This window comes from Thunnus maccoyii, chromosome 1 (genome assembly GCF_910596095.1).
Source record: "Thunnus maccoyii chromosome 1, fThuMac1.1, whole genome shotgun sequence".
Classification (NCBI taxonomy): Eukaryota; Metazoa; Chordata; class Actinopteri; order Scombriformes; family Scombridae; genus Thunnus; species Thunnus maccoyii.
The window spans coordinates 23,858,539-23,872,053 of NC_056533.1; the positions used below are offsets into that span (position 1 = coordinate 23,858,539).

The following is a 13,515-nucleotide window of genomic DNA, read 5'->3' on the forward strand; positions in this document are numbered from 1 at the left end:
ACTGCTCATAACTCATTACCATAACCTGAAATTAATTAAACGTCACAAGCAGACTTTGATTCAGGGCTGTGAACCACAACTATACAATATAGGGGCTTTCGGGGACATTTTTGAATGAGCACTAATTACTTAATAACGTGCAGCCTGTGTGATTATTTGCAGCTCTCAGGAAACATCTTCACCAGGTGTGTCGCATTATGACGCCTGTTACCTATATGGACTTAATTTCAGTGCGTGACGGCCAGATGATACAGAGCCAATGTTCAATGACAATGCAGGCGAAAATGTCCTGATGCGGCGTTTGCAAGAGACTGCGGCTGCAGATGAGGTCATATACAAGTTTGATTTATAAAAGGTAAACTCACGTGAACTTAAATCTTACTCGTTTTAATGTTTTTGCTCAGTAGAATTTATACAGTAATGGTAAAAAATGTAAGAATAAGGAGCTTAAACCATAATTGCGCACTCTTTCCTGAAAAATAACACTTCATCCTTATGATGTCCGTCGAAATTCTACCACGTTTTCCTCCAGCTCTGCATCGTCAGCAGTGGTAACAAATCACGAGCAGCTCCTCTGATGTTGCCTGATAGTAAAGAGCCCACCTCCCCTCCTTCACTATCGTAGTAAAACACTACTGCGCGCAGCTCGCCGCCATGCAGTCGCGCAGAGTGGCACATCTCCAATACGCAGTGTGCATCTCCTGTCCTGGCTGTGAGATTTGCTGTCGTCTGTGAAAAACCACGGCTGGTGCTTCGCAGAAGAAGCGCTGCTGCTCCTTCACAACTGCGGATATTCAGACAACCACCCCCCCTCAAAAAACCCGCAAGATTCTGCCTGATTTTCAGCCATTTGGACGGTTTTTTGTTGTTGTTGTTGCTGCGTCTCTCACCTTTTTGATTCACGCGTCTTATCCAGGCTTCATCTCTCTCTTTGAGTTGTTGGGGAGCCTGCAGAGGCGAGCATGACAGCGTGACAATGGTGCAAGGCTGGTTGACAGCAGGATGATACGTTTTGGGGTTTTTGCCTTTTTTACGCGCTGACTTTTGAGGAATGGGTTGTTTGCCGGAACAGTCAAAGAGAAGTCAGGCGGTTTATTTGGTATATATGGACTTGAAAATTTGCACGCTTGCTGCGTCTGTTATGGTAAACATCTGGTGTCTCGTCCAGTCCACTCTCTTCTCACCTTTCTCCTCCCATCCACTGCAGCGCATCTCTAATTGGAGAGCGTCTTAATTGATGGAGATCATCCACATCGGACACTGACCTCGAGTTACACCGTTTACCATCACATCGCAGGCTCAAACACGCAGATTCTGCTTTTTTTTCCTTTTCTTTTTGGATGTTATTGTCCCTCTTTGGACACAGCTACATTTGGTAGGCTACCCTTGAGTGACAATGCCGGTGAACGCGCTGCCCCGCGGCGGCAGCAGCGGTATGGGCGGCCCGGGGTCCCTGAGCCCGGCGTCGCTGTCCCGCAGCCTGTCTCGACTGAGGGAGTACCGGACCCGAACCCGGATCATGCTGGCCCTGGGGGTCTCTCAAATGGTCCTGGGGAGTCTCATCTTGGCCGTCAGCTTCGCGGCTCTGGCTCTCACCACGTCACCCAGGGTCCGGCACTCCTGCCCCTTCTGGGCAGGTTTCTCTGTGAGTACATCAATCACACAGTGCTGCTTGTGTTTGGTGGCATGAATTAATGAGGTTTTCAGCTTAAAAGAAAAACCTTGTAGCAACCTAATTATGAAATCATAATACACTTAAGTATCAATGGGAATATGATGGAAACATATTATTTCTTAGTATTAACCCTAAAACCTTTGAAATTATATGAATATTATGTCTGTATATTGGTCTTATAGGCTATTCAATGTAGATAAAAGACAAAAATTGCTATAAAATATGACCTCTATCAACCTATACTTTTAATACCCTATATCCACATTGTACTGTTGGTTAGTTCATCCAGTGATTTTTGAGATTCAAAGATGTCCAGTCATGTCCTTTTCATCTCAGGAAGCAGAGCTCAACTAATTGGCTTGACGCTGCCATGAAAAAAGAGCATTTATTTGAGGAAGGAAGAGAAAATCTCAAGCAGTTAGGATGCAGAGCCTCTGTGGTAATCGGTGATAACACACACACATACACACAAGATGGAGAAAGAGGAGGGGTGTATTTTTAAATACTATACAGTGCTTCTTCTTCTGTGAACAGTAGGATATGTTTGGGGAGAATCGACATTGAGACGCTGTGTTTTTCTACATGTGAAACTTTCATGGTTGTTTCTGTAAATATTTATGAATGCGCACTTCCTTGATTTCCTGCCAGATACCCCGAGCAGGGCTGGTCCATTAATTATAGAGGCACTGGGGCAGAGTGCAGGGGTGAGGGAGGAGGGGAGGACAGTGTGTGTGTGTGTGTGTGTGTGTGTGTGTGTATGTTTGAGAGATAGACAGAGAAAGGGCATGTGTTAGTGCCTGTATGTGTGGGAGTGCACAGTTACAAGGGCATATTAAGGAACCACAGGGGTCAAAGTTCAAAGGTCATACATGATTAGCCTGAGGCTGATTGGACAAGCTTCTGTGTTTCAGGCCTGTTGTGCTGCGTTCATCTTACCTTCTGTTACCTTTTGTGCACCAAAACCTGCAACTTTGTGTCCTGACACCAACACATGTGGGGAAACATCTTTAATAGCCTGTTTTACTGCTTTGCAGCTATGTTTGCTCAAAAATGTACAGCTTGGGATGATATCCTCTGACAAGGCACATGAGAGGAAGACTGTATTGGATGTAATCCAGCAGAGGTTTGGTACTTGAATCGAGTCTGAGTCAGGTACTGAAAACAAAGTGATCGGCAGCAGCAAGAACCATCGGCCACAGTGGCGCCAAAACCCAGATAATGTGGTTGAGACCAGCTCTCCATCCGGAGACTCTGGTGTTGAGAGTCGTTTGCCCGCAAGCAATCAGACAGTGGAAGTCATTCTTTGTAAAGCTGAAAGCTCTAAAATCCCCCCACACTTCTCTGAATTACTTTCTTTCTTTCCAAATTTACAACAAGGCTCTTATTCACAGTATGAGCACAAAGTCAGACAAAAAGGCAGCTTCCACTGATTAATTTACTTACAATCAATAGGCAATAAGGTTAGAAAATATATATTTTTCAGCACTCTGACACCTGGAGTTGGGTCTGAATTGTCAACGCATAATAGCAGGAAATGCAGCATCTGTGGTTATTGGAAAGACGTGTCTAGCAGCCGATTTGATTAGAAAACTGTGTTGTACATAAGACAAATCCACAGCCTTGCAATTCTATGTTAAGTTTGTGTGTGGTCACTGTGGGATGTCATTAAGGATCTCTGCGTGATGACTGCTATTGTGGGATTTCATCATGGTCGCGGCGAGAGAAGGCAATCACTGCTGAGCTGTCTCTCCTCCTCCTATATACACACACACTCTGAAAAATGTATCCCACCTAACAACCTCAGTGCATAACGGTTCAGTCTCCCTCATCCTGATTTTTACACACACTGAACAAAAATATTTCTTGCAGCTTTGATGTTCTGAGTCGTGTGTTTGACAGTATATCACTCACACTAACACACACACTTGCCTGGCCAACAGAGACTAATCCTACAAACGTCTTGCTCGCACCCAACAAGAAGCTTGTAATCATCCCACACCCCTGCTGTAACTCTTTAGCTCAGCAGACAAGGCAGCCAGCCACAGTCACTTCCTGTAGATGTAATTTAGGTGACAAAAGATGACGCAGAGCTCTAACCATGAGCGGTGCAGACTCTGAGGCTTCAGACTTGCACGAGGCCCGGCATACAGTCGCCTTTCTCTGCTCCGTCCAGCACTGATTGCCAGCAGGTTTACCTGCATGCCGTTGGCTGTGAATCACGCCGCACTGCAAGGTTTGGCCAATAAATGAAACGACGTGGCCGAGCCAGCCAAAGGGCCGCTGCAGCTGTCAGCGGCTGACATGCAGAACAAATTACGGTCCACCTCATCTCCATGAATTAAGCTCGGAAGGGTTCCAAGCGTCCAAACACACACATACACGAACGTACAAACTGCCTCTCCTTTCCTCTCTCATTTTCTGTCACAGAGAATTAAAAACACTTGAGACAAAATGTGTGGATATGTAAATACATCAAAAGGAGTTATTGCTTGCATCATTTACAAATTGAAAGTAGATTTTGATGCTATTTGTCTTTGTATATCAGTTTTTATTGTCCCAGAAGACTCCTCTCCTCCTCTCCTCTCTTAAAAAGATCCAGAGAAGGATTTACTGTGTCTTCTGTTTTTGTTTTTTTTCCCTCCCCCGCTCTCCTGGCTTTGTGGAAGAAGAGGAGTGATGATATATTGTGTACCAGCTTCTCTAAAAGTAACACTCCAACATCCCATATCTACAGACTGTTCCATAACAAAGGCAGCTTAAGATAGTATTCTTAGTGTTTGTTGTGAGGCAGCTTCCTCTGCTGTATTCAAGCACCGAGCGTCAGCAAATTCTGCACTAATCTGCCCTGGCATTCATGTGTTTGTGTGTGTGTGTGTGTGTGTGTGTGTTTCAATAGAAGGTGACAAAGTGTTTTGCAGTGGGCTGTTGTGGCATAGTGGGAGGCTCTCTGTGTCTTTGTGTGTGTGTGCAAGTAGGACAAAGTTTCATGTTGGAATAAAGTTTTAGTGCAGACATTCGTGGCCCACAAATCACCTGACTTTTTATCCAGTTGTTCATGGTACTCAAATGAAGTTTTATTTTTGGTTTATGATCAAGTACCTGCAAAACGAACGAAAGCAGTTTGTTTTTATTGAGTAAAGCGCTGGTGATTTTTAGCGTGAAGGTTTTGGATTTGAACGTATCTGATCTGTTGCAGGAAAAGCTGTTGCTGCACTAAATTTTTGTCATAATAAATGTTTGCATATGCTTTTTCTCATTTAGTCTTAATGAGGAATACAGAGCTGTTTTTTTTTTTTTTTTTTTTTTTTTAAATAGAGGAAGACAAGTAATCTAAATGTTTGATGTGTTTGTTTAGTTGCTTGGTTCTGTTTTCTGCAGCAACACTTTAACAATATGTGGATATGTAAAGCCATCAAAAGGAGTGAATCATCATTAATTAACTGCCTTATTAGGCTAACATAGTATCCTGGCAACAGGTCTTAAGACACACGTGTGCGCACACTCACTCACTCACTCACTCACTCACTCACTCACTCACTCACTCACTCATACTTCAAAGTGCCGTCTGCAGTACAGGTTTGGAAATCGTCATCGTTTTGATAAAAGGCTTTCTATCTGTTTTAATATGAATAAAACTGGATCCTGACGTGGTTTTTGTCTGGCATACTGAGGGACTATCAGAGTGTCTTGCCTTTGGTGTCGCTCATGACTCATAACATCAAAGTGAGCAGAGAGGAGAAGTGTTACATGTAATTGGTAGCCGTTCTCTTCCTCCACGGTGAATATCAGCCCTTCCACTCCAATGTCAAATGAGCATGAAGCTTTTAATTTGCTTTGCTTTTTGGATGATTTTACTACATTTTATTTAGCTTTATCATAGTGATTGTTTTAGGACCAAAAATAAACACTATGTAATATAATGTAGTGAATAATTAGCCAACAAATATTTGTTAAAAGGAGTGTTCAATTTAAATGCCATGACAACTAAAATACATGTTGCTAAGCGATCAAATATTAGCGTGGATTAGCATATTATTGAATCAAGACACACATTGATTTCTATTTAAATTAATTTATGACCATTTGGTGTCACTCATTGAACTTGAGGCTGTTTTCCTCGCAGTAATAAGGAACTTGCTGCTGTGTTCTTGTTAGTTTTGATGCAGCTAATAAAATGCAGACCTGCTGCAGTTTGAAATGTGAACAAATACAACACGTTAGTTGCTAATCTTAAGTAAAAGCTGTCACAATCAGAACAAATACATGATTTTGACAGTACAGCATGTGTGTAAAGAGCTATTGTATTAATAATTCAGCTCAGTTCTGTGTCAAAATCCACACTGAGGTCAGTCAGACCTCCATAGAACATTTATGAGGGTGCAGAGAATCATTAAAGGGTCAGTTCAACCAAAATTTTCACTTACCTTCAGTGGTATCCAGCAAAGGCAGATATTTTTGGTTTTATTTCCAGATATTCATCTCTGAGATTCCTGCTTCAACACTCAATACAGTGGAAGTGGATGGAACATTGTGCGGCTCACAGCAGGTAAAAATGACATTAATCAACGTAAACAAACACAACAACTCTGTTTAGGGTCAGATATCTCAAAACCTGGGTCAACAAAACCAAAACTATTTTCACGGCTAGACACAAAAGGTATATTCAACAAATGTATTTATTTGTTCTGTATTTTAAGTGAACTGATCCAAAGCAATCACAGAAGAAATCCTCCTCTCATATGACACCAGGTGGAGAGAAAAAGCTTGTTATTGTGACCATATTTAAGTCACATTATGTAACCAAGTCATGAGTTTGTCTAGAAGCCACAGGATCTTTATGTTTGATGCTGCAAACAGTGCAACAAAAAGCATCATTGCGGGACTCGACACTGAGCTCCACTCTGCTGTTTGTTGTTTTGATGCAGCCGTTTATTCCCAGCTGTCAGCGGAGGACGTGGCTCTTGAGCCCGTTTACTCATCTCTCGTCAGTTTAGATTAAATGGAGAGCGTGGTCAGCACGCCTGCTCTCAGACCAAACCGCTCACGGCTGGACCGGCCTGCCTTAAATCTCATATTGATCAGCTAATTAGATGGACTCCCATCAATCATCAGACTTGTGTTTAATTTCATTTTTACTTGACTTGTCAGAGGTTTTTAACATCTCTGCAGTGACCTTACTCTTGTGTTTAAAGCAGGCCTATGTGGTGTGATGATGTCATGTAGTTTTAGCGCTCAGCCTGTACCGAGGTGTCACTGAACAGTTGTAATTCACTTTCCTGCTGCACCTTTCCATAATAAGTAAGTATGCACTCAGCCTGCTGCTACTCATTACTCTGAGGACCCTCCAGTGCATCCTGCCCCTGAGCATTTTTCAAAGAGGATTTTTTTTTTTGAGGAAGGAAAGAGGAAATCTTAGGCAGTTAGGATGCAGAGCCTCCGTGGTAATCAGTGATAACACACACACACACACACACACACACACACACAGTCATGTTTCCATCACTTCCGAGGACTTTACATCGACTTACATTCATTTCCTCGAGACTTATCCTAACCTTAACCATAACCACCACATAACTAATGACTAACCTTAATATAACCCTGAACTAACCTTAAAATTAATGATTCACCCTAAAATTCATGATTTACGTTAAGGGGACTTGCTTTTTGTCCCCATAATGGAGGCAAGTCTCCACAACATGGCTGTGTAAACAGACTTACATCCCCCACAATGTGAGGAATACCTGGACCACACACACACACACACACACACACACACACACAGAGGATCACCAGTGTTCCAGAGAGGCTCTAATATTTCAAGTTGTCAACTTCACTTAATTCCCCTCTTAGATGTGCTTTGCTGTTACATCCTGGCGTCTCATCCAGACTTTCTGCCTCATCTCGTTCCTCCGTCCACTTGTACCGTATTAGATATTTTTGGGAACAGGATGATCTGAGCTTCTCCTGTAACACGCCGTGTTAAACGATTCAAGTCCCTTTTTTAGTTACGTGTCATCCCTTCTTTCTCTCCAATCTTTTTATTCTCCGTCCACCACATATTGTCATCGGTAAAATACAACAAAAAAAGATAAGTGGGGTTGTATTGCTGTGGAAGATCTGAACACATTTAAGTCCCCCTCCACACAGAAATGTTTTGCTTATTGTTTCTTTGCTTGGATGTCTGAATGATGTATGTGCAGAGTTTGACACCAGAAGGCTGTTTTCCTGTTCATCTGGTGAGGGAGGAAAGTTTCTCTGTGCTCGTCTTTAAATTTGAGTTTGAGCATGATGACACCACAACTAGCCAATCATGGTCCAGTATGCAACTTACACAAGTGTGATGTACAGTAGATACCTGAAACCTCCAGTGCACTGAGAATTGAATTTTCAGCCAAGTAGGAGACATCTTGTCTCTAGTTAACTAACTTTTGAAGTGAACAATATTTGCATATTCATAGATTATGTATTTTCCAATAAGGGAGAAGGAGTGGATGTAATATGTGTTTTTAATGTGTTCTTTGAGGAGACTAAATAGAGGGCATATCAAAAATAAGCCCACTTTCTTCTCAACAGTTTAGATTCTAGCCAGTAGTCCCAAGGTCCGACTGTGAGATTGATAATAGTAATGTGTCAAAAAAAATGCAGCCCACTTAGGATCCATGTTGTCAAAAAAAATGATTTTGCCATCTAATAAGCCGGGATATATAATTATTTCATTTTCTCACAACATGCCCACATGTTTTTTAATGGCTATTTTTAATCTGACTGCTACCATCACACTTTGCAGGCATGACAAACCATGACGTGTAGACATGTAAAATATGTTACATGTTGAAATGAACGTGTTATGAAAGTGAAGGACTGATGAAAAGCTAGGTATTGAGGGCAGTTTGTGACCTTTTGTTTTTGCCTTTTCCCGCTGAATTCCTGTTGGCGTGGACTTTGATGTTTATGTTCTTTCAGCTACATTGAATACGTCTGAAAATAAAAGAAAATCAAAAGTGTAACTTGTGACCTTTTTTTAAAAATAATCTTTAATGCACCAGAATGATCAAACACATATCTGTCTCTGCACGCATGTGTACACACATTGCGTTGCACCTCTTGTGTACACACCCTTTCATATTTTCATGCACTTCCATGCTTGAACACACCCACAAATAGCCTCCATTATGCAGCATTTTGATCTTTGGAGAGTGAAGCTGGCTGTGTGATGAAAGCTGTAGCTTTTCTGTTTTTCTGGACGTCTCTTTGCACCAGAGCGGACCCTTGAAATGCATTTGGGAGGAGAGAGAGAGCAGCAGAGAAAGACAGAGACGAGGTCATGCGTTTGGGGGAAATTGTTTTATGTTTTGAATGCTTCATATATTTGTATGTGCATACATCACAGACCCCTCTCATAAATCCTCCTTTTCTTTCCTACGCCTGCTCTTGTTTGTAGTGTGCCTCGTGTGTTAGTCTGACCCGCAGCCCGGGATGTGTCTGACAGAATGCTTGATGCTGCACTTCTTTACAAACAGCCTCGACCCGGCTGCCAGCAGGTCTGCCTGCAGACTGTTGAATAGAAAAGGCCAACAGGGTTGAACTGAGCTCACAGGGAAAGAGCCAAACCAGAACAGAGAGATCAGAGCAGCGAATGGAACAGAAGACAACCGGAGGCGAATCTGTCACGAGAATTCATTTTTCTGTTGTCAGTTTATGAAATGAGTGTGTTGCATTGAGGGGGAAAAACACTCACAGGTGCTACATACACACCTATACAACACCTGTGTTTACATTTATTCTGTAACTGTCTTCATGTCAAATCCAGCAGGAAAGAGAGGCTTAATGATCCAGGCTCATCTTTTATTTGAACTGAAAGGAGAGTTTTACCTTCTAGTGAAGTGGCAGACATCCACTTCTGTTTGACTTCTATCCTGTACCTGCTATTGAGCTCTAATTTCTTCCTGGTGTAACAAAGCTGACTGTCGTCCCTCCCTGCTGCTTTCTATAGCTGATCAATGGGAAAGCCTGCTGACTGGAGCCTCCCTTTGTTCTGTGATTATCTGCTGTGTTGTGTTGGTTGGTGCTTTTATGAGTCTGTGCATGTGGGAGGGCAGGTCAGGGGGGTGTAAATGTGTGCTTGTGCGTATTTATTTGTAGCTATAGTAGACATAAAGGTTGGTTGTCTACCTCTTCTTTTTTTTTTTTTTATCTGTTTGAATGCAGACCACAGAGGCGAATAGACAGCTGAGCAACAAGGTGGTTGTTTGCGTTTCTTGTGTCATGCTGCTCTTATCAAGAGAGCCACAGGCTGCAGATACACCTCTGTAACAGAAAACACAAAAAGACGAGAGAACCATGTCACAACATTTTTTTTGCTCTAAAATGTTTTTCTTCCCCAACTTCCTCAGAAAAGTAGTCGACCACTGTGCTGAAAGCTGGTTAAGAGGTTAGAATGTCTTTATTATAACTGCACGGCAGTACGAGACTGAAGGTGCAACTTCATTAAAGGTTTTAGATAAGAACAGGATATAAATATAGAACCGTAGCTCTATAACATAACCTTACTTAACAGAATGTGCAGTTGGGTCAGTTTGTCTAGATGGGAATAGTACATTTTTAAGGGTTTAATATTGCTATTTATTAGTATGTCTGTTTTACCAGATTTCAATGAACAACATTGAACATCGCAGGTTAAACACCACCAGACATACAGTAGAGTGGCTGTAGTTCAGACAGCAACAGGGAGGAAAGAAAATATGTCTTTTTAGACGGCAGAGATCACAGCTGAAAAGTGAGAAAGGTCACATTAGAAGAGAGAATTGGTGGATTAAATGTCAAGAAACAGTCACAATGACATATAAAATGCTACCGTGACAGTAAAACATCATGGGGACTGTAGTTTTCTGAATGCTAACAAATTAGTCCTTTAACTTGGTCAGTTGAAGTGCTTGTCTGCTTGTCGGCATCCGAAAACGTCTTTTCTATGGTGGAATTGGATGATGTCTGTAACTTTCTTAAAGAGACAAAGACACAATCATTCTCACGTCATGTATGCATGATTGGCCAGATATGCAGGGGTGTGAAAGTATGCAGGACTTGAACGTCTCTCTCTCAAGTTTCTTTCATTCCTCACTTGATCACTTTTTGTGTGCACAACAGAGTGCAACACCATGAATGCCTACGTGGAGTCGGAAAGCATGCACCATTTGTCTGTTTTAACATGTCTCCCTCCTCTTTATCATGGCAGGCTTTTTTGTTAACAGGTATTAACACTTTTGCCTTTTTAGATGTGGTTCGTTTGAAGCATACTGAGGCCTCACACACTGGTAACAGAGATCACATTGAGTTATAGAAGCTAGAGGAACAGCGGCTAGCTCATACGTCCTGACAAGGTGACGTCAGGACTCTTGCTACCATCTGAAATACAGCGAGAATACATCAATAAAATAAGACTAAACCAACATCCTGGTGGAACTGGGGAACAAGGTGGATCTGTTTTGATAAATGAGCCTCGAGGATAAATTCTCCAGGTCGCTGGTCAGGCCTTTAACAGCAGGTAATGGTGTACAAAAGGTCACCAGATCAGAGGGAGCATTGGACATTCAGTACAGAACACACACACAAAATCATTCAACGTCTAGCAGTGATCAGATTTGTCACATATAATGTAGTCGCGATTGTCTCTCGGTGGAGTCTGGAGGCATAATCTTAAAGTCATTTTTCACTGGTAATAGCCTGAATGATGCATTTCCTTGTGGTTTCCTGTTGTTGCTGTTGTTTCATCAATACAGATGGCAACAGGGAGACGGGCTGAACAGTTAATGTATGAACATATTGGACATTTTCCAAGGACTTTGTGTGTATATGTGTGTCTGCCCATGTGTGTGAGAAAGGATTGATTGACCTGCCTTTTAGATGAGCTTTGGTGAGAGTTTAATAAGACCAAAGCCTCCAGAAAAGACAGGAGTGGGGATCTTATTTTCTCTGTACAGCTGAGGTTCCTTTTGTAGAAACATTGTTCTATTTCTTAACATGACCTCTGCTTCTGTCTCTCATTTTTGTGCACACCTGTGTTGCAGTTTTGTTGTGTAATTATTATATAATCTAAATTGATTATACTGCTGTCTTGCTTATTAAGATAAATGTATCTTTGTGGTGTTGTAGAGACATTTGGCATCGTTCAGTATCTGTGGTCTTTGCAGTGGTGCATTGGAATGACATTGCACATTTTGGAAATAGAAAATCGATTTTTCGTCACTGTTTCTTGCTAAAGGGAATAGTACTAAACGCTCATTTATATCAAACTGTCCTGGGGCTGGATTGTATTGTAGGAGATTCTGTTTTTCTTCTGTAAATCACAGGTTTCCTTTTTTTTTGCTGTTTGGGTTTTTCTAAAAATGTGCCTTATGAGAAAGAGAGGAAAGGATTTATGCTGATGAGAGAGAACAAGACTAGAAGGTAAGAAGGACGTTGCTGCTGATTTTGATCCTGCGCTGCAAGGGATGATGGGGAATCTGTGGGTGTTAGCTCAGCGTGAAGGAGGCCAGCCTCTCCTCGGGCCATCAGTCCCTCCCTCAGGTTGATATCACAGCTCCCTCCTCCTCTCCAGCTCAGAGTATTTCTTTTCGCATAGCTTCATCTCGGTTAGTATGCTTCATCCCCCACCCACCATTTCATAATATAGACTCTTTTTGATCCAACCCACTGTGTCTGTCCCTGGAGGTTACGTCTCAGTAGAACACATGTTTCAACTGTGGCTCCAGGAGTGCAAACTCCTCCGGGATTGCACTGTGACATTTCTGTCATAGAAACGAGGACATGCTTTTTGATTTGTCCAAACAAGTTGAAGAACCCATTTCAGCCTAAAACATTTTTTAAGAGGTCTTGTAAGCAAGTAATGTCATCTCTCTTAAAATGTACATCTACTAGCAAGTGCTTTTCTGATTTTTCTATTTTATCATTTACTCAGTATGTACTTTGTCACCTTTCATCTTTATATTTCATTTTGTTGAGAGAAAAAGTCATAAAAACCACATCATCAAATCATTTCAACTCTATTAACTCTAAAGCTGCTTATTCAGCACAGGTCTCCATCACTACCACACCACAGCACTGCAGTGCTACAGTAAACCTAAAAATATGCTGTCTACATGCATTTTTTTGCACTGATCAATATTCCCCAACTGTGCTTAGAAAGAGCGGATCAGAGGCAGGAAGGCCTCCACATGAAAAACTCTGTGTGTGTGCATGTGCATCTGTGTTAATGCATGGTTGTGCACCAAAGCATGTATGGTGCTGTGATCTTGTCAGAGTAGAAAGACAGAAAGAGAGTGTATATTTCATTATAAGCACATAATATCACAGAGTGCTCTGCTGCTGTGTTCTTAAGTTTGGATATAAAGCTGTTCAATTTTCTATTGATAAAAAATATAGTTTTAGAAGCAATGCTGTGAAATTATTTGCCATAAAGAGATTTAATGTTTTCAATTTTCTTCTTGAGCACAGCTTTGTCATTATATAGTTCTCATATTGAACACTGTGGACATGAAATTGGTTTTCTTGCATACAGAATTTTAAGACACAGTATTAGAGGTTGTTGCAGGTTGTCACAGAACACACATCTGATAGAAAACCGACCGCAGAACGAATGTAAGAACTGTTTTGATTTTGTGATTGCCTGAGAGGGAAATAGCGAGGTATTTCAGTAGGCATCATGCAAATGTCTGGCAATAAAATAAGCATTTTCAACACAGAGGTTGAAACATTTACAGTCACTGAAGGTAGCAATCACATAACTGAGCGTTTTTTAGCCCTGAAGAAAATAAAAGTCTTTTGAAATGAGTCAGCGACAA

The 13,515-nt window shown here is 41.6% G+C and overlaps 1 protein-coding gene across 4 annotated transcripts in view; it reads left to right on the forward strand.

Annotated features, from left to right (window-relative positions):
* Positions 1-165: 165 nt before the first annotated feature.
* fam189a1 (family with sequence similarity 189 member A1) overlaps positions 166-13,515 on the forward strand; it is a 92,934-nt gene continuing 79,584 nt past the window's right edge. For 3 of the 4 annotated variants that reach the window (XM_042390960.1, XM_042391176.1, XM_042391099.1), the window contains exons 1-2: positions 166-355; positions 1,208-1,645. In XM_042390960.1, the coding sequence (XP_042246894.1) occupies positions 1,397-1,645 (249 nt within the window). In that variant the 5' untranslated portion in view covers positions 166-355; positions 1,208-1,396. The remainder of the gene's footprint in view (positions 356-1,207; positions 1,646-13,515) is intronic. The other variant, XM_042391023.1, reaches the window with a different exon arrangement.